This window comes from Vanessa cardui, chromosome 3, assembly GCF_905220365.1.
Source record: "Vanessa cardui chromosome 3, ilVanCard2.1, whole genome shotgun sequence".
Taxonomy (NCBI): domain Eukaryota; kingdom Metazoa; phylum Arthropoda; class Insecta; order Lepidoptera; family Nymphalidae; genus Vanessa; species Vanessa cardui.
Window position 1 is genome coordinate 8,157,229 of NC_061125.1, and position 23,440 is coordinate 8,180,668.

General features: G+C 32.4%; 1 protein-coding gene across 2 annotated transcripts in view; it reads left to right on the forward strand.

The window, feature by feature from the left end:
- Window positions 1-3,439: 3,439 nt before the first annotated feature.
- LOC124543595 (protein TANC2) overlaps window positions 3,440-23,440 on the forward strand; it is a 176,959-nt gene continuing 156,958 nt past the window's right edge. The window contains exon 1 of one of the 2 annotated variants that reach the window (XM_047121840.1): window positions 3,440-3,997. In XM_047121840.1, the coding sequence (XP_046977796.1) occupies window positions 3,532-3,997 (466 nt within the window). In that variant the 5' untranslated portion in view covers window positions 3,440-3,531. The remainder of the gene's footprint in view (window positions 3,998-23,440) is intronic. The other variant, XM_047121841.1, reaches the window with a different exon arrangement.

Below are 23,440 nucleotides of genomic sequence, written 5' to 3' on the forward strand. Positions count from 1 at the left end.
CGTAAACTATCCAACTGACGTACAATCTAAATCGCGGCTAATATCCAAACTTGAGCAATAAAAGTTTCAATATGTTTTCAGCCTTTTATTGAATCTATTAAATCAATTATATGGATAACGTTAACCGTAATAAAAAAGCGTTAAAATAAAATAGCGTTTTCCAGCAGCTCGGTGAGGAAACAATGACTTAATGACTATAACTTGCTTGTGATGGATGCGTACTTATATTCACAATTCCGAAGCACAACAACGTTGTGGAATAAACTTCAACTATTCAAGGGTTTTGGCCATCAGTGTACGTTGTCCTTTTCCCCATTTACTATGACTGGTCCAGGCTAAATTTATACTAATGAAATGTATAACTATATACATAGTATTTTTTATATAATGATATTGTTTGTATATTTCAAAATCGGAACCAGGAGAGATGAATTGTCTTCAAATTGGTCCTCTAGATTCCATAAAAAAAAAAAGCCAAAAATGTGCATTATTCGCATAAAATAATATACGAACTAAAAATAATTATTCTTGTAAATAACCCTTACATGCAACATGCTTTGTGTATTTTAAGCATTGTTAGAATTTTATAAAATAAATTATTAATAAATTGTTATTATATAAAACAATAAATCAATCGTATATGTTCACTGAATCGTGAGACATCGATTTTAAAAACAAAAAATAATGAATCGATTTTCTTATTCAACCAAACGAAACAAAACGAATAGTTCAAACTAATTTAAATATAAAGATGTAATTAAAATATTGCAGTCCAAGAAAACTCTTTGAATACTCTTCAGGTAAAAACATAGTTATAGTTCCGCTAATTAACTACTTGTAATAACGTAACCGAGCTATTTAAACGGTAGTCACTATTTGCAAACTTAGTCTGAAGTACTACTACTGAGTACTTTTAAAACTTATTCACTAATAATATATATTGTTTATAGTTACTATCATATAGCATCAGGATTTTTCGATCATTAACTCAAAATTTATTTTATATCTCATAAAAAACGTATGACCGTTACGTATGATGACTTAACTGTTTTCGTAACATTATTGAGCTTTACAAAACGCGTTTAATATATCTTGCAATTATTAACTATCACTATGTTATATACATATTTAATGCCATAAAATTTATTTGTCCCAGCATAAACCTGGATTAAAAAGAAATTCATTTCAAAATACTTTTTATAGACGTTGACTGTAAAGAAGTTTCATTGTGTGAAAAATGTTTCATATTGAAATTGAGTGAAAAAATCCTGAATGTAGAAACAGCTCATGATTACGATAAAATATCGAAAGTACAATTTTAACTCCGTTGGTTAAGAGAATAAGATAGATTGGATTACTGAAAATAAACTTGTTAAATCTTAAAATTGATATCACACATCACAACTTGCCACTACTGAACCATTTAGGCGTAGTTCTAAAATATTATTTTAGAACTGAGCCTTTTGTAGAAAAGTAATAAAGTAAATTTATTATCCAAATGTACGAATATAATTAACAATTCACATTCAATAAACTCTTTCTCTAATTAAGCCTTTTTTAGTATGCAATTTACTAAATAAAATAATAAGCAACACAACTGTTTCTTTCATAATTTTTTTTTTATTGTCGTATTTATAAGCAGCTTGCAACTTGAAAATCCTCACAATCCTCTTAATTAACCAACTTTATAACGCTAGCAACTTAAACAGCGGTCACTTGTAATTACACCACGCTTAAATGTCATAGCTTTGTTGTCGAATTGCTTTTGTTGTTGCTTTTATGTAATGAAAGAGTACATTAGTGTACATCTAATTTAATCAATTTTTGGTGATAAGGTTGTATTTGTAAAAAGTTTTTAATCGAGATTATTTATATTTCGAATTAAATCGCAGCGGCTTTGTATCCAACGTTACAAAAGGGTTGTTTCTGATGCAAATATGAAACATTTATACGGTCGTCTGATAATAATAATATCAATATGATGACTCTCTGTATCAACAAAGGCATTGTGTTATAAATAAAAACCATTTAAAATACGTTACCATGAGTAGCTAGTAGTTGTGTCTCTTGTGCTTGTAATTTTTAATTGCCCGTGTGTCTTACAATCTTAAACAGAAACAGAAAGTGAATTGAATGTTTCTTAATTAAATATTGGTTATTGTATAGAAAGAAGCCAACAGTGATACGTCCTCGTTATGAGTGCCACTGATCTTAAAACCTAACTTGATAAAAAAGCATCTATGCACTAATTACTTATCTAAAAGTTATTGGAAAGCGCAGCAGTATAAAATACTGATAACATTATTATTCGGATTATTTAGATTAATATTAAAAATGCACAAGTTACTCTCATCAGTCTGTATCTAAAGCTCTTTCATGGTATCAAGCGACCAACCCTTAAAACGTAAGCAAAGCCGCGAGCGACGACTACTATGTAATAAATTTAGCGAGCAATTGAATTCTGCCATAAAAAATAACGAATTCTGTAAACATCGTTACAACAGTAATGTACAAAACAATACGACTTAATTGCCCGTGGCAATTTCATTTCCTGCTCATAAAGGTTCTATTCTAACAAAGGAAAAGTACAGAACCGGTAACCGCTATACTCATTTCCTTTTAATATCCCTTATCGAAAATCAAACAGATTTATATTCGTTATTTGTAACTACATAAAACCTTTTATGTTTATTATTTTCAGTTATATACAAAATATATTGTTTTCTAAATAAAAGTAATGATACAGCGCCATCTATCCAATTATGTTAAAACTTATTAAGGGTCCTAAATCAAAGTAAGACCAGGCAACGCTCTCATAAAGTTGAAAGCGTTCACTTTATCGTAGTGTTAAAACTTAAAACTAGATGGCGCTGACACATTAATTTTTTTAAATTAAAAATATACCAATATATTTTAGCAACAAAAAAATGTATAGCATATATCTATGTTTTTTGGAGTGACAAATCACTTTTTACTGACTCGCTACCAAGTATTCCAAGTTTTAAGTATCGATTCAATAAGCACAGCAAGTAGGTATGTAGTTTTAACACTACCTTCTTTCTTTGGTTGGTTCTGCTCCAGAGCTCTTCGTAGCTTCTCGTGATCTGATTTGCTATCCCGTTGCATTATGATACTGGACGATTTCGTCAGAAGAATCTATATTAATACAATAAATGCGAAAGTAACTCAGTCTGTCTGTCTGTCGCTCTTTAACGACCAAAACAATGAACCGAATTTAAAATTTGAGTGAAGTTAACTTGAACTTCGAGGATATAGGCTACGTTTTTGCCTAGCCATTACAACTGATCCCATAAAACGCGAGCGAAGCCGCCAGCAACAGCTAGTATTATACATAGTGTGTTACCATTTCAACAATTTTACATGAATGCCTTGTTTTTATAAAAAATAATATCTCATTTATTAATTTATCTTGTTTCAGATTCACCATCACAACTAGGCGCACGAACGAACGAATAATTCCAAATGCGTAGTCAAAATAAGTTCCTAAAAAGTAGCTTAAGTTAGTATAAAATGTACAATTCGAATGAATTCCTGCATAGCGCGGGCGTGAGCCGTCACATGCAAGCGACGGGGGAAGCTCCATCTCAAAAAACTAGTATGAAAAGACGATCGTGCGAAGTGCCTTTAGGCGACATATCGTCAAATAATTTCAAAGTATCCCTCGGCGATATCACCAACGACGGGCCAAATTACGACTGTCGCTCACTGAGATCCAATAGGTCGGAAGACACTCGGTCGTTGCGCTACTACCGGCCGATTGATAGTAGAAGTGTTAAGAACTTCCGTTCATCCTTAGCTGATCTATCTGCATATTCGCTATCTCGTCCGCCAAGCTATGACCAGCTGTCGAGACGGTCGTTGGTCGAAGGTCCGGATTTAAATTGCAATACCTCAAGCATTGAAGGCGTGCTGTGGTCGGATGAAGAGGAGAACGAGTACTTCTACCACGAGAATGTAACCACTGCTTGGAATCAAGGTTAGTCATAAATATATTATTTTGCATTAAAATACACCTAAAATATTTTACAATTGTCTCGACGATAAAGGGAAATCTCCTTTCTTAAATATACCAAGCATAACGCCATAATCTGCACGAGTTTTAAAACCTTCGAACAAAAGCCAAACGTAAGCAAACGACAGGATTCAATGAGTTTTTAAATCTCGAACCTGGAATTGAACCACCGATCCTTATCGAAGTTATTTTTGTTTATTATTTAATTCATTTTTTCTATTCAGTCATATAACTGTGAATTTCCCATTGCTGGGCAAAGGCTTCCTCTCCCTTTGCGGAGAAGCTTAGCAGCATATTTGACTATGCTGCTCCAATATGTGTTGGTGAATTCACATTTGGTACAATTTCATTGAAATTAGACACATGCAGGTTAACCACTCGGCCATGTCTCTGTTCATCTCTTCTCTTCTTTCTTCTCACTTCACTTCACTTCACTTCACTTTTTAAAACTAATCATTAAATATAAGCTAAGCAAGGTATAAACTATAAATTATTTATCAGTCAACTTGGTATCGGATGGCATAAATTTTTTTTATCGTTTTAGTCAATGTATTCGGAAGCTTACGAATACATTTTTGATAGATATTTTTTACCATAAATGACATAAAATTATGTTACAAGTTAAACCATCGCTAATGTGTTAATGTCACATTAATGGCTTATTAACTAAATTAATGGAATTAATAAATTTTATGTGAACTCTGTTCACTAATCACCTTAACGCTTTCTAATCTTTATTTGTGTAAAAATTTATGTAAAACGGTCTTTCTGAATATTTATTAAAACCTCGTAATGTTTCCAGTAATAAAAATATATGTATGTGCATTTTAAAAATTAGACCTTAAAAATACTTGTTTTTGAACTGTCTTTTTAAAAATTATTTTTTTAAAGTTTTATCGATTAATAAAATAGAACATGACTGCATAAATACAGTAAAAAATATGTAAAAAATATATATAAAGAATACGTACACTTTTGGCAATTAATTACACATTTATTTCTTGATATCGCTATTAATAATAATTATAGATAGGTCATACATAATAATAGTAACTTTAACTGTAACAACAAATTAGAAAATTACATTTATTTCACTCATAATTAATGTAAATTCCTATTTCGGTGAATCACTATCCAATAAAAAAAAGGACCAACACAAAATAATGCAATTCTCGCTCATATGCTGATTTGCATTAGGTACAAAATTGAATAAAATTTTTCAACTTTTTGGAAGTAGGTATTTCTTAAAGCCAAAATCACAGTCAACTGCATTTATTATCGGATGTTCTGAGATTATTCATCTCCCTAACACGTAAGTGCATTTCAGTCATAGCCGATGTATTTCAAGAATTTCCGCTGACTGGTACGGACGGAAGACTCGGTAAGCTCTAGGCAGAGCTTCACCCCAAAATATGTGAAATATAACTTACACTTACAATGTAAATAAAATCTAAGCTGTTCTGGGATATTCTAATTTATTAAATGAGTATAAAATCTAACTCTGGAATTTTATCATTCCATTAAAAGTAATTGTATATATAAAATAATAAAAAAAAAACCTTTAAATGTGAAGGACTTCGTGCAAGTCGAGACTCAACTGCCTCGTATCTTCTTATCAAATTAAAGTAATTATTTTGTGGACAAAAAAATACTTACCAATTTGAAAAAAAACAGCAGGTTTTTAAAAAAAAAAAATTATCTAAAATTTATCTAAAAAATTAATTGACAAGTAATTACTAAACAAAAATGTTTTAAAACGTAATAGGTACTTGTTAAAAATCTGACATTTAAATATTACGATTTATTTTAATATTTAAAAAGAGATAAATTTTTGACTTTGATTTTAGTGGCAGTAAATTATCTTGTATTAATCTTGCTCTTTTGTCTCACTCTAACAACTATTTAGCATTTAAAAAGAAAATCCACTTAAAAATTTACCCAGAATTTATAAGAAATGTGCAACAATTGATAACGCTACCCGAGAACATTATCTTGATAGATAGATTCAAGTTAAGAGAAGCTCTAATTGAATCTGCCAACGACCTGATGTAAATAGTCGCCACGCTTTCTATTCTGGTAACTTTGAAAGTATACATTGAAAGCATACTTAAGTAGAAAACAAGTCAATTACAGTAATTATAGAAAAGGAATCGGCTGAAGTTAACCGATACAACAACTTCTTTCAACGCGAATTCAGCGGGCGATAATATTCTAACTTTCCTAGCAAATAATTAAGACAGATATTTATCCATTCATTTCAAATTGAGAATTCAGGGGTAATGTAATTTGAAGTGCAATATGTATTCCAATAATTCATTATTTTAGTAGACTAATTATAGCCACGAAGAGTTTATTGATAGAAAAGAAACATAGGAGGACGTAAATTATTTATCTGATTTACTTATAGATATTGTATATCAATGTCCAATCATATATCTCATAGAAAGGTTTGTTCCCTTCAATGTACACCAATGGGTGTCTATTAACCTACCTAAACGAGTCCTACCACTTATAAGCATATATCATAGATTTATCAATAATTTACTATAGATAACTTAACCATTAACCCAAGCACTTTATGAAAAACAAATTAGAACTGTTAATTTTATTCAAACTAAAGTTGGCCATTTATTTCCTTAAGGGACAAAAATTCAATTATTTGTTACCATTTTTATAAGAAAATGTGGGTATAATTGATCACAATTGCCTCGTTAAAGACGAAGAAGTTCAGACACGTGCTTGTACTGGAATCGATAAACTATTATCTGTTAGGTGGTCTCATTTCAACGGAATAAAAAATCAGCTCTATAACTAATAGGAGAAAGAAAATGTGCACGACTTAAGTGTCACGATATACGAAGATCACTGTTAATAAACATGCGATATTTCTTTCCTATAACATTAACGATTATCGGGTCCGACTGTCGAATGGCTTAATTTTTCTTTGGTATAGAAGGTGCAAATTTTAAATACTTATTTGGATTGTATGCAGAAGAATTATTCCGCCGCCGGCGGTTTTTCGGAATCGATACGATTTGGGAACCTTCGAAAAAAGAGCGTACTCCTTCCTTATAGGCCGGCAAAGCTCCCCGGTGTTGGAGATGTTCATGGACGGTCCTGATCACTTTCCATCAGGTGTAAATATAGCAAAAAAAACATGTAAAATATCTTTAATATAACGTGTAATAACTGTTAAATTGTTAGTGACATCATTAAAAAGTATAATGTATTCTAAGCTTTGATTTTTAAATCGGATAAAACGTAAAAGCCAAGATTATCGCACGTGAAATCGTATGAGTGTATCCAGTTTTAAACGCATGTAATGCGCTTAATGGTTGAGCAAAAAAGTAAATAATGCGGCCCTACTAGCTAACAGCTCCACATAAATAAGTCCAAACGATAACTTCGTGAAAAATATGAGTCTAATCAGTTTCACGTGATTTTTTTATTTAGCTTAATCAACCAATTATGATTATATTTAAAAGAATACTAGTTGAAGCTAAAATGTATTAATATAAATAAAAATCGATTTGATATCGAATAATGGTAATCGATTCAATTCTTAGTTAAATGTCTTAATTGTGCCAAATGGGTACAAATCATTTTTCCAATGTCACTTAGGATAGAGAAGACCCATCGTAGTACTAGTAATACGTCATAATGTTTGCAATCGTAAGCTGAAACAGTAAATGACTGCTGATACGATTATAAAAGCAGAAAAAAACTTTTAAGAAAAAACATCCCATACTTAAATTAAAAACATATATCGGAATTATAAAATGATTTCAAAATTAAAAGGTTATAATTTTGTTAATAAACATAAATTAGCTCATAATCACTTATTTATAGAACTTTAGACTTGAAATGTATGTATTATCATTTTCTATAAACAATCGCGAATTCCATCGCTAAAACGCAATTAATTCAATATTTGTCAATGTAAATTAATTATACTAATTGGTTTGTATTTACGATGCTAGATTTCTGCACTGAAATCGTAAATCTATCGACTTACAGACCGATAGTAATCGTCGCTGGACAAGAGAATCTAATTGGAACAGTGATTGGCGCGTCCTTTCTCACTTGTTATCAGTTTTATAGTATTAACTGTCACTATTCCGTGTTAATGGAGTAAATGTTTAACGGTAGAGAGTTTCTGTAAGAACAAAATTAAAACTCATCATAGAATGCTATCGTGTGATGGTAGAAAATGATATGCAAGACTGACTGAATGACATTAATTTCTTACAGAACAGTACAGCAGCAGGCAGCTGGTTAGCGAGACTATCATGTATTTATATTATACATTCTGTAAAGCCATAAACTTTTTTATTCATAAACTCTTATCCTACAATAAGTACTAAAACTAAACATAGCGATTTAGTCAGTGTAGTAATTACAATTACGGGAACAAAGGACTAAACGTTTACGATCTCGTGGTCGTCAGCGTTGTACGTAATGATGACTACTTATTATTAAGTTCATGACCACAGAGATGGACAGATATTATTCCAATACTAAGACTCTTTTGATTTGGTAAAAAAAATCATCGTCTACTTCCTGCCTTTATTCCAATTAACTTGAGATCAGCGCAGCGAGTTTTCATCTATTTTTTAAATATGGAACTTCCCTATCTGACGTCATCTCACAACTAACATTCTTTCCAGCCATATCACCTATCACACAATCCATCCATCGTTTCATTGGTCGTCCCCTCTATATCCATCTACATTCATGCTCAAGACATTCTTCACAATATGTTCCTGATTCCTCCGCTTAATACGCCCATACCATGATAGCCGCCTTCCACATAACTTCTCGGCTATCAGTGCCACTTTCAAACTTCCCTTTATGTACTTTTCTTTACTCTATCCATTCGCGAAACACCACACATTCCTCTCAAATTCTCATCTCCGCTACATGCAGTTTTCTTTTATTTATCCTTTTTGCGGCCCGACACTCTGATCCATATAGGACAAAAAATAAATAGTAATTCTAATTAAGATGTATTTGTAACTACGCATTAATCGTATTTATATATCTTGGTTAAGTTACAGCATTCCTCGCTTTTAGACTTAATAACGAATTTAAATAACAAAGACAATCATATCAGTGCAACGATTCGTGACTAATTTTTGTCCTTATTACTTTGTCTCGAAAAATATTTATGGTTATGCGATCAAGCCTAGCCGTAAATGAAAATAACAGTGTTATTTGACTCAAAAATTCTGATTTGTGTTGGATGTTTTGTATTCAGTATCTGTACTGTAATCTATGTGAAAGAAAAGCGTTAAAAAGGATGGATACACCGAGTTACCTCTTTCGAATGTTATACACTTACAATACAATTTTCTTCTGATCGCTTTAAAGTTGTCTTATTTTTACGACTTCTTAGCTTTTCGGATCCTTTATAATTAAGGTTAACTGAGTTCATCTCTTTGATATAGTGGTTAGCTTATGTGACTGCACTTCTCGGCAATCCCTCGGTCAGGAAAATAAAAAAGCTTATTTTTCTTCTGTGTGTGTGTCATGTAAGAATAGAGTCTCTTCTGACGATTTAAGATAATTTTTAGTTACAGCTATACTTAATACACGTCTTCTATTCTGCACTAGAATATTCTACAATGTTCTAATTCTTCCTTTACGCTTTTATCACAGTTGTCATTGTTCCTAATTTTCTCTTACAACCTTTCGCTACAACTTGGCTATTTCGTCATCTACCTTACTTCTCTCTGCACTAAAAAAATGGATTTTTTTATAGATTTTATTCATATAATGCATGCGAGACGATGTAACGCGCGGTTATATTACTATAAGTACGTTTCCCAGTTTTATATTGTTGTACTGTAAATTTAGACTATTGATGATTCACGTGATAGGGATGAATTTCATATCTCGTAGTTAATAACAATTATGTGAAAATGATCCTGCGTCATATATATGTTGTTATATTTAAATCTCTTCATGGCAAATAAGAACAACCTAATTTTGTTAGGTTACTTATACCTCTTTTCCAACCGTGCTATCAGGGGTCTCGATAATAGTTTAGCTAATGTTTTCATTGAGCGCGTTAAGTGGTAACCAAGTGATAGTGATCAAAGTAGGACAGCAATACCATCCTACAAGTGGGTTGACGTCATTACCGCGTCTAGACTAGACTGGCTATTGACTTATAACCATACTAAAGCACAAGCGACCGACGATACTTGCGGGTATTTAGAATGATTGCTTTAGGAGATTAGTTTACTAGTAGATACTGACAGTGACCGAATTTTTGGTTTCGAAGGAAAATTATTAAGACACTGAAATAAATTTCAGGGCACAGTGTAACTAATCCCTACCTAAAGTATTAATATATAATTTTACGTTTTTATTTTAAATTGCGTTTTGGCTCGTGATTTCGTCTAGATGGTTTGGACCCAATATACGTTATGTATGCGTAATAACCGTGTTCTTTTAGAGCGTCAGAGATCACATGCTCAATCGACTATAGCGGAGTCAAATAAAACTAGGTTAATCATTTAAATACGTGTTATAATAATAATTTGTTTAATTAAAAAAAATAATAAATAATCAGATGTATGAGATTCCGGTCCCATTTCCTTTAGCACCTCTTACGAGTAGCTGAAGGATGTCGCTCCAACCCATCATTTTATATTTAACTAATTTTGAAAAATATAAAAGTGGGGGGGAGGTTGAATTGGCCCCGCGCCCGCCATCAACAGTAGATTCCAACCATTGATCGGCGAACCTTCCTCGAACATGGGACGTGCAATTTTATAATGCGCACACACTTTGTAAAATAATATACGTATAAAGTGGAACTAAAGTCCAACAGGTATCATAGACGTAGCTGAGGTGTATAGAAGACTCATAGTCTTACTAATAAACTAAACCGTGGTTCGGTAGTTTGCACAGTCGTAACTGCGGTGTATAAAATATTATTGTCTTATTAATAAACTAGACCGTAGTCCAGCAGATATCACAGCCGTAGCTGAGGTGTATAGGAGACTCATAGTCTTACTAATAAACTAAACCGTGGTTCGGTAGTTTTCACAGTCGTAACTGCGGTGTATAAAATATTATTGTCTTATTAATAAACTAGACCGTAGTCCAGCAGATATCTCAGCCGTAGCTGAGGTGTATAGAAGACTCATAGTCTTACTTATAAACTAAACCGTGGTTCGGTAGTTTTCACAGTCGTAACTGAGGTGTATAAAGAGTAGCCAATGCCACAAAAATAATAATCAATGTGAGGATCAAAGTCTCATAAATAGTAAACCAGTTATCGCTGAGGAAAACTGTAGCCATGGGTTCAACCCTGGATTATCACAGCATCAAATCACTGTCTCTCATACCAGTTCAAGCGCACTGTCAGGCGGCCTAATGTAAGGAATACGTATTTCGTTCAAATATCCACTAACGCAGAGTGTTGTTATATCGTATATATATAATACGTAATAATTCCAAACATAGTGGAATAAAATTCGATGAAACTCATAGATTACCGCGTAGGAATCATACGAGTGAATATAACACAATTTGTTATATTTTCTACCGTAGTAGATTATAAAGTATGAATATACATCATAACCGTATAGTTGTGTGATCGTTATCGCCGTACTCTCTTATAACTAAAACTAAAAACTAAGACTTATATCTAAACCGTACGTTTCCTTAACTAGCTTATAAACCTATTATACGCTTCACATATTTCGTTTTACTTAAACCTAAAGTGGATATAAAACTTAACTTCAACCTACAACAGGCACACACCCGATACTAGTTTACCCAAACCAGCACAAAGCACAGATCATTAATTGCATGTGATAATCAATTTCAATGTGATATGCAGACTTATAACTAAATTAGGTGTCCTACTTCATGTCTCGTATGATATTCTTAACACTAAACTAAAGGGGCGTCCCTAAAAGGACGAACATTTTGCTACAAACGACACTTCTCGTATAAAACGATTAGTGCGCCATGATTGTGTATATAGTTATTGCAGCCTGGATGAAATCCATTATTTGAGCCCGTCACTGCATGAACGTATCACTTCAGCTTATTACAGCCTCCGCAACGCCCTGCAGCATTCGGTCGTGATACTGGTACTACCGATTGATGAAAGACATCAACAACGCCATCGTAACGTCAACCAGCCATAGCTCAGTACCACATAGTACATACACTACTCTAGCAACCCAGTAAGACAGAGTGAGGGATATTACCATATCGTTATACAGTAACCTCGAACCCCGAAACCATCTCACATAGGCAGCCTCCTCGGCAACAGAAGGGGGACACTACCGTATCGCCGAAGACGTTATACAGTAACCTCAAACCCCGCAACTGTATCACCGAAGCAAATTCAAGACGACATCGCCACGAGGGACACTAATGCAGCGATCAAGCCGCACAGCCTCAAACCAAGCGTCGAATCATCAAGAATCCACCAGAGTATATGCAGTACAGTATTCGTGCGCGATCATTATGCATGTGCACAATACAAATATATTATAAAGGTTTTGTTATTAAACAATAATAATCTTAAAACAAATAGATCATCGTCTTTGTGATCGTACCAATAAGTATGCTTTTATGCATATGTCTGATAATATTTATAGAGTTTTTAAAACGACCGCTTTACGAACTTGCGTCCGTCGATCGACACAGTTTTACATTGAAGAGTTTAGATTTTAATTGTTACACGAACTTATGTTCGTCAATCATCACAGCAAACCTGTGATCGTACCAAAACAATGCTTGTATGCAATCTGTTTACTGACAATATTTATAGATTTCTTAGAACGACCGCTTTACGAACTTGCGTCCGTCGATCGACACAGTTTTACATGAAGAGTTTAGATTTTAATTGTCAATCATCACAGCAAACCTGTGATCGTACCAAAACAATGCTTGTATGCAAACTGTTTACTGACAATATTTATAGATTTCTTAGAACGACCGCTTTACGAACTTGCGTCCGTCGATCGACACAGTTTTACAAGAAGAGTAAACTCTTCAATATAGTATATTCCATAATTAATAGTCATTGAGGTAAACCTCTGACATCAGTATGTATCGCCCCGTACATACGTATTTGCAATTAAATATTTTCAATACGGCCACCATCAAACCGTTTTATATCATATTGATATCATTATTAAATTTTATATAATATATATGATGTCTCATTGAGAACATTCATTTATATGACGGCCTGCCATACCGTCATTTGTAATAATAATTTGTATTATTGCACGCGGCCGGTGCAGCGAGCGCGTCGCTCCGCGCGTTCAAATTGCACCGAGTCGCTGGGCATCATAGCCCCTACATTGCACGCGGCCGGTGCAGCGAGCGCGTCGCTCCTCGCGTTCAAATTGCACCGTGTCGCTGGGTATCATAGCCCCTCTATATGCCTGGCGATGAGTATGACATTCGGCGCGGTCTAACGTTAAAATCAATACATGAAACATATTATTTATTACACGAACGTTATCCACAATAATGTATATTAAAAAAAAGTATGTTTATTATAATGCCATTCCTTTTATCATCCTTATTTATTACATGTATATGTATTCAATTACTATGCAATGTAATCTCTATGTATGTTTTTATGTTTCCGTATATGTATTTATGTGTGTATGTATGTATGTATGCATGTTTTTAATATCTCCAAAACAACGCGACCAATTTTGATTACATTTTAATACGTGCTTTATATGGTTCACCGACGACTTATATTGAACCCGGATAGTTGCTCTACAACATACTTTAAAAAAAATGTATTAAATCAATCACATTCATTCTCATGTATATAGTATAGTCCGTTACATCCAACCCCCTAAATTATATGAAGTTTATCGGAATATAATTTACTAACTAACTCCTTATATAATATTATTTTTTATGTACACTTATGTAAAAAAAAAAAATTAATAAGGTATGTGTTGATGGCCGCCCATCTCCCCTCCAACTAAATCTATGTAATTAAAACAATATTTCCAATCGTATCTTGATAAGAATTATTTAGTTTATAATATATTTAACATTTTATGTATTCATTTCATTGTTTTAGATTAATAGATGTAATTGAGCCATCACCGACCCGACCAACTATTTTAGTATTAATACATTTATTGAGTAAATCACAATCATATACGATTTATAGATAACGTAATTTTACAATAATCAGCCTTCTTTTAAAGTTATTATAATCTGTTTCATTCAAATATTAATAAGATATTAGTATAATCAAATATAATTAATTCCAAAATTATTATTCATATTTTTCTTTTCGTAAATATATCTTTAAAATGCCCTAAGCACATCTTATTTAACATATTTTTGTATAACTTTCTTAGTTTTATTTAAAACATAATAAGGCACAGTTTTGTACTAAATGTAATATCTAGATAAATGGATTGCATTAAAATTGCCACGAATTTCTTTTGTTTTTGGATTCATTAATGTATACACATTTTCAAAAGGGACGGCTGCGACTACGTATGGTCCCTCGTATAACAATTCGAATTTACTTATCTCTTTCTTTTGAGCATTTGATCGTGTCGATCTTCTTATTTTAACTAAATTTCCTATATGAAACTGAATAAGTTTATGTGTTTTATTGAATTTAATTTGCCTTGATTCGCTCGATCTTTTAATGTTTAAGCGAACTTGTTGTCGTACTGTCTCGATATCAATAATTGACTTTGAACTGTGCAATAGCTTGTCAATCGATAAAGTAGGTCTTTTACCATACAGCACTTCATTTGGTGTAAAACCTGTACTATCATGATGTGTATTATTATAAAGATTTTCTACTTTTGGAAGCATTGTAACCCACGACTTATGTTCGTGGTGACAATATGTACGGAAAAGTCTCCCTAACTCTTTGTTAACTCTTTCCGTTGTATTTGGTCTCGGATTGCGTACAGTTGTATTGATTGTTTTTATGTTGAGTTCCTCAAGACCTTTTTTGAATAATCTACTAATAAATTGTGATCCGTTATCGGTCATAATGCTTTTAATTTTTAAAATTTTATCAAATTGTTTAACTTTTGTGAAACATGAACGCCCGGTAGCCTTTCGAAGTGGATATAATTTTATATACTTACTAAAGGAATCTTGTATAACTAAAATAAATGTATAACCGAAAGTACCTGCTGGTAAGGGACCATAGAGATCAGCCATGACTATTTCACCTACATCATTCGTAACGATTGACTGACAAGGACCTACATATTTTATATTATTACTTTTCGAAAGCTGACACAAGTGACACTTTCTGATTATGTCTTTTACGTGCTTAGATAAGTTTTTCCAAAACATTCTGTCTCTTATGTATTTTATAATTTTATAAGCGCCTTGGTGACCCATCTCTTCGTGTACCTGGTTAACTATTTCTTCTCTTAATATAGCTGGCATATAAACTACATCAATTTTATTAGTTTTATAATAATATATATTGTTTTTAAAGATAATTCTATTTTTGTAACGATTATTTTGACCATTAATAATTTCATTAATTTCATTATCTTCACTCTGAAGTTTAGGCAATTGTTTGAGCTTTAATAATAGTGACTTATTGTCTTTACCGAGATAGAAAATCTGCGGTAACTCATTTTTCGCCTCTTGTATTTGATGAGTGTTTGGAGGATACCTCGATAAAATATCAGCAACTATGTTGCTTTTGCCTGTTATGTACTCTATTTTATAATTAAATTGTTCTAAATAAAATATCCACCTTGTAACCCTACTATTAAATAAATCCCAATTTTTAATGAATAATAATGCTTTGTGATCTGTTTTTATAATGACTCTACTTCCTCTTAAATATGTTTCGAATTTTTTTAAGTTAGAAATTACTGCAAAAAATTCTTGTTCTGTTATCGTCCAATTTAACTCAGCTCCTTTTAGAGCTCTACTATGGAAACCCAAAACTTTAATTTCATCATCATTTCCTAACTGATACAAAACCCCTGCGAAACCGATTCCAGATGAGTCAGTTTGTAAATAGTACGGTTTTTGAAAATCTGGATGTTGAAGTTCTATAGTCTGTATAAATTGTTTTTTAGTCAATTCAAACGCTTTTTGTGCTTTGTCTGTCCATGACCATTTTTTACCTTTCTTAAGCAACTCACATAATGGTAAGGTACATAATGCGTAATTCGGAATAAAGCGTCTGTAAAAATTACATAAACCTAAGAAAGCTCGTAAGTGCTTAATCTTTTTCGGAACAGGAAAATGTTGTATAGCCAATATCTTATCAGGGTCCGTACGAATACCTTTTGTTGATATGATAAAGCCAAGCATTTGGACTTCATCACAAAGAAACTCACATTTCTCTATATTGCATGTCATTCCGGCCTTTTCTAACTTCGACAAAACAATGTCTATGTGGTCTAAGTGATTTTCTATAGTCCCAGTGGTTATTATGGCTAAGTCGTCTAGGTAATTAACACAAAAATCCCGAACTTCCGGGCCTAGCACTTTGTCCATTGCTCGACTAAAGCTGCCTACTGAAGTCTTCAGACCTTGTGGTAATACATTGTATACAAATGATTTCCCATTGAAAGAAAACCCTGTATATTTCCTACTATTCAAGCTAATTGGTATTTGAAAATATGCATTATTTAAGTCAATTGTGGTAATATAATTACACCCATGAAATGAGTTTAAAACGTCTAATTGCAATGGCGGTTTTTCAGTCTCAGCTGTCATATTCTTATTAATTTCCCTAGCATCCAAAAGAACTCTTATGGTTCCGTCACGCTTTAATGTGAAAGTCAGAGGACTACTATAGGGCGTTGAAGCCCTAGAAATAATATTTAATTCCTCAAGTTCCTTAAGTTTTCCTTCCATTTTTTGTCTATAAGCGTAAGGTATAGGATATGATTTTTTCACAATGGGTTTATTATTAGTCATTATTATCTCGTGCTCATAGCAATTACAACGTCCTAATTTTTTTGTAAAAACGTTTTTATGTTTATAAAGCACTTGTAAAAGGTTCTGTTTAACATCGTAAGAAATATCTTTCCCTAATTTAATTTTATCTAACACATTATCGAAATTATCTTGATCAATAGTCATTACATTCTTATTTACCCATGTATTGCGATTTACGATAGGTATAATGTACTCTATATTATTCTTTGTTAACTTTATTTGCATATGTTCTTTCCTAAAATCTAAAATTATTTCACCACGTTTGATCCAGTTGAATCCTAATATAACTGACCGAGACAAATTAGGCACAATTAAGTAACCTATGTCTAAAGTTAAGTTTCCTATCTTGGTTGGTATCATTACCATTTGCTGTATTTTTGAACTGCTAGTATCTATTGCACCCTTAATTTGTATTGCTTTGACTGGCATCATAGGCAAATTAAAATGCTTAAGCTCAAGATAAGTCAATTCCGATATGCAAGTGATATCACTACCCGTATCGAGCAATGCATCTAATTCTAACGTAATTAACTTAATGGGAATTTCACATCTAATGTTCGTATCACTTAAATCTAAATTTTCGTGATCCTCAAAAACATTTAGAACTTCATGTCTCACAAAATACTTTTCTTTGTTACAATTTAATATAAACAGTTGAACTAGCTTATTTTCAATGTCTTCCTTATAATAGCCCAATCCACTTCTATCTCTCTGTCCAACAGCTTGTATTGGGCGGAGTATGCCGCTACCTTTGCTGTTCCTGCCTAGTGGTTGACCAGGCATCCAACCAGTTTTTAACATCATGCACAAAGCTTTACCCCCTGTTTTTACAGCTGAGACGGGGTCGTTTTGTTCAGCCCTAATTAGTTTAAATTATTGTGCTGAGATGCATGGATATGGTCTCTATTGCAATCATACTCATAGTCTGTATAGTCATTGTGAATGAAATTTGTTTGAAGGTTCTGTCGCTGGTAATTTTTATTATAATCTGGATTCTGCCAATTTTTATATGAATTTTGAATATTTCGATTGACATTGCGTTCTCTGTTGAAATGCAAGTCTTTAATATTCTTTGGTTTAGAATTTTGTGGCGTTAAATCTAAATCTTGCTTATTAATGTCATCGAGATTTCTCAGAAAATTTGTTAATTCGATAACTGTATCTCCTTTAGACATTGCCCACATTTGTTGTATATGTCTCGGATAATGCCTAATCATGTCTGAAACTATGTTGAGTGTTCGACCGGCAAACAGTGTAGACGTGTGTTACATTTTTATTTAAATTTTTAATTTTCCGATATTCAATAGTAACTCATAAGCCCAGTGAATAAATCTCAATTTTAATTAAAAGTGCCTTTCGACTAAAGACTGTTTAATCCTGAGTTTTGTGCTCTTAAACAAAAGCATCGCAAGCGCAGCACCCCGCACACCTCGGGTAAAAGAGAGCGTTGCATTTTTCATCTCACCTAATTAGCCAAGTGTGAGTTCCTATTCGGCTTATCTACTGTACCGATGATGCATACAGACAAAGGAGCGAGTACGTCACGAATATCGTCATGTCTACTAACTGGAGGTGGCTCCCAACCAGACTTAGCGAAACTCAATGTTGATGCATTCGATCCTAATAATATTACACAGCGTAAGCGTAAACAACCGGATTGCGAATGTAAATATGAGATGCACGAGCTACGCAAGGAAATGTCAAGTATTAGTGCACTTTTGCAAAAATTTATTGACTGTCATGAACAAAATATATCAGATATAAAAAGTCAAATTGAAGAAATTAAAACTTCAACTACTAATATATCATTTGATCAAAATCAGATTAACCATAAACTTTCGGAACTTGAAAGTAAGATACTTAGTAATGAAGCAACTATGAAAGCTCAAGAATCCGAAATTTCTCATCTTAAAAATATGACGTCAATAACGGCTTCCTCTTCAGCGAATTTATATAATAATGAAAAAATTATTCGAGAATTACAAGAACGCAATTTGAGAGAAAAAAATATCATTTTAGTAGGTTTACCGGAACAGACTTCTGGTGACTGGAGTAAACGACAGTCCTTGGACGAATCAGCCGTCAACAATCTTCTTACAAATATAAATAGTGATTATCCAAAATTGATTACTAAAATTTTTCGTATTGGAAAATATATTCCAAATAAAAATCGGAGATTGAAGGTTTGTTTTAACAGTCGTGATACAGCTATAGAAATCTTGAAGAATAAAAATAAAATACCTAACAAAGAAATTAAAGTATTCTCCGATCAAACACCCGCTCAACAAAAATTTTTGAGTGAATTAACAGAAGAACTCGAGCGTCGAAAACAGAAAGGTGAAGAAAATCTAATTATAAAATATTACAAAGGTATGCCTAAAATAATTTCTACATCAAAAAACCCACAGTAACTCAAATCTCATCCATATCTAAGGGATCTATTGAAAATGTCACATATCAAATACCTAACAATTATCGAAGCCTACACACAGATAAATCAAGATTAAATCTATTTTACGTAAATATTAGAAGCTTATGCAAACCTGGTAAAATGGATGAGTTAAGATGTATAATTCAGTCTATACCCTCTAAGGTACACATCATTCTACTTACGGAGACATGGATTAAATCCGAGGAACAAGCCATACTATTAAAACTTCCCAATTACACGCACTATTACAACTATAGATCTGACAAAATTGGGGGTGGTGTATCAGCCTATGTACACAATGACTTAAATCATAGACAAACGGAATCATCATACATAAACGGCAATAATTATTTGTGGATTTTACTTGAAAAATACTCTCTGGAAATAGGAGTTATTTACAATCCTGGTGACACAAATTTTAACTCCTTTTTGGATGATTATTATTTTCAATTACAACAACGAAAAAGAGCAATAGTAATTGGTGATTTCAATATTGACCTTCTTAATATAAACAGAAAAGCTAAATCGTACAAAAAACTTTTACAAGAGTGTGACCATCAAATACTTAATGATATAGATGAACGTTTCTGTACTAGGGAAACGGCAAACACAAAATCGATAATAGACCATGTATCAACAAATCTTAGAACAAATAATTTTCATATGGCTTTACTGGATTCAGATATATCAGATCATAAGCAAATCTATCTTGAAATAAAAAAATACAATCCACCACCCAAAAAACGTATTAATTATGAAGCTGTAGACTACGATAAATTGGAAAATTCTCTAAAAAAAGACATAAATATCCCCACTGAAAGTTTTAGTATATTTTACCAACTAGTAACTTCACATGTCATCGCAAGCAAGATAACTAAAACTAAAACTCTTAACCTCCCAAAGGAAGATTGGATAAATAATGAAATTATGCATGATATATACAATAAAAATGAACTATGGATGAAACTCAAAAACAACACAAAAGATGATGCTTTAAAAACTAATTTTATAATGGCAAGAGATAAAACCGCAAGCAATATAAAAGCAGCTAAGGAAATGTATTACAGTAAGGAATTTGAAAAGTGTCAAAGGAAGCCTAAAAAAATGTGGACATTAATTAACGACTTAGCAAGTAATAAAACAAAAGAACAAAGTTCTGCTCCCCCAAAACTTATAGTTAACACAGTAAGTATAACAGATCCAACAGAAGTTTGTGACACATTTAATGACTTTTTTTCTACTATAGGGTCAACTCTTGCGAATGATATTCCTCTAAAACTACAAAACAATAAAACACAGACTTTACCTCGTATAAACCATACTAATAAACTATCTTTTTTAGAACCTTGTAGTGTAGATGAAATCAACAAAATTATACAAAATCTCGATTCAAATTCTAGCGTTGGTATTGATGAAATTAACACGAAAACTATTAAACGAATTAAGAACTTAATTATTTCTAGTTTAAATTCATGCTTTAACATATTACTGTTGGAGGGTAACTTTCCCGATATTCTTAAAATCGCTAAAGTTAGCCCAATTTATAAGTCAGGTATAAAGACTGACCCAAGTAATTATCGTCCAATCTCGGTATTGCCAGTGATGTCCAAGATCCTTGAAAAAATTTTATATACAAGGTTATTAAATTATTTAGATTCAATTGATTTTTTGTACAATAAACAATACGGATTTAGACCCAGATCGAATACACTTTCGGCCACAATTGACTTAACGACTAAAATAAGATGTAGTATAGATAACAAAAATATAGTTCTTGGAATATTTATCGACCTAAAAAAAGCCTTTGACACCGTTAGTCATTCAATTCTCTTAGAAAAACTCGAATGTATTGGTGTCACTGGCAATGCCTTGAATATGTTTCGATCTTACCTCACTAATCGACATCAAATTGTTAAAATTAATAAGTACCAAAGTAAACCTGCAATTATTAACTATGGAGTGCCCCAAGGCTCAATTTTAGGACCTTTGCTCTTTTTAATATACATTAATAATATTCATCAATTGGACTTGCATGGTGAACTCACTCTTTATGCTGATGACACATGCTTGTTTTATTTCGGATCCTCAATTAATGATATTATACGTCAAGCGCAAGCAGATCTCAATAATCTTTATATGTGGTTCCAATCAAATCTGCTCACTATTAATATTAATAAAACATGCTATATGATCTTCAAAGCGAAAAATAAAAAAATACAGCTTCATACACCTCTTACAATAAATAATATACCTTTGCAAGAGAAAAAGCAAGAAAAATATCTAGGATTAAGACTTGATACATATTTAACATGGAATACACATATAGAACATATTACAAACAAACTCTCTAGCCTAATCGGTTCATTGAGATCAACGGTTCGATGTTTACCTCGTCGAGTTCGCTTAATGATTTATAATAATTTAGTGAAACCACATCTTTTGTATCTCATCGAAATATGGGGTGTGGCATCAAAAAGCAATATAGCCCAGCTTCAAATTGCTCAAAATAAAATAATTAAATTACTTTTTCATTACCCTTATTTAACACCTTCAGATAAAGTTTATAAAGAAACCAAATTAATGAATATTAAGCAATTATACAACTACACTACTTGTGTTCTTATACGTAAAATCTTAGACAAAAAAATACACACAGAAATATCTTTCGAAAGCAAAGGTCAATTACACAAATATGCAACTAGACGTGCTAGCCATCTAATACTGCCTAAAACTAGAACTAAGAGTGGAAAAAAGATGATTATTTTTGAGGGAGCAAAACTTTATAACAATTTACCTAAACAAGTAAAAACTCTAACAAATTTTTCTATTTTTAAATCTCGACTTTATAACCATATTCTGTATAACGATTCTCTGTTAAAATAATTAATTGAAACTGTTATCTCATCTGTTTTGCTGATCCGAACAAATTGTTATATTTATAAGTTAGAAATAAGTTCTCATGTAAATGACGTTGTCGTAATGAGAATAAAGTTCTTTAAACTGAACTAATTGTTCTTCTGGTATGGTGAAAGACATCGGACTTGGCTAGTTAAGCTTAAAAAGTGACTTAGCATGGTGGGATGTTGTGCCTTATTCCATTTTGCACATACAATGTCCCTTCTTATTTTATTTTGTTCTGACTCTCCCCAATAAGTTTGAAGAAAGTCAGTTTTGAAATCATCTAGTGTCTTCCATCGAGGAGAGTATAGTCTCGCCCAATCTCTCGTTTCTCCTTGCAAACATTCATACACTAAATCCAATTCCTTGCCTTTACTTGGAATTTTTCTGAGATATGCGGTTAAGTCTTCTAAAAATGTGACGGGATGATTTTTATTTTTATCGAATTTTGGTTTTTCTGTTGCTATATTTAAAATATTGTAAGCGGTATTTTCAACTTCTATATTTGAAGAGGACGCCGGTTGCTGCGACTCTACAGTTCTGTCATTTCTTTGCTGTAATTCCCTTTCTAACTGATTGATTTTCATCTCCATCACACGTGTTGACCGTTTCATTATCTTGTACAATGTCATAAGTTTTTGTCGTCTTGCAACGGAAGGTTGTATGCTTCTAGCATTGCTGCTTTGTGTGGGTTCTATTGTCTCTATATTGCGATCATTTGCACTTCTCTGGGTTTGATTGCGACGTTTCGCAAGCGGTTGATTGATATCATTATTGTCATTTTGTCTATTTCTTTTTCTTACCATCTTAATAGCTTAACTAAACCAGAAAGTTAAATAATAATTTATTGTTATTTCAATAACGTCAGTATAAATTTTTTGCACTTTTATCAATTCTTCTGGTCCTACAATTGTCACTATACACAATAAGTTTCAATTGTTAGTTATGATCCTTATTTTTATGATTACACTTTAAAATCGATATGTACCTAAAACAAAAGAAAAGTTCGTTCAACCCCCCAGACTCCTTAAACTTTACAACCCCCAGACTGTAAAGGTTATAAAGCCTGTTTGAACATATCAATCTCTTTAGACTCTTTCCAATTCACGGACAACAAATTGTAG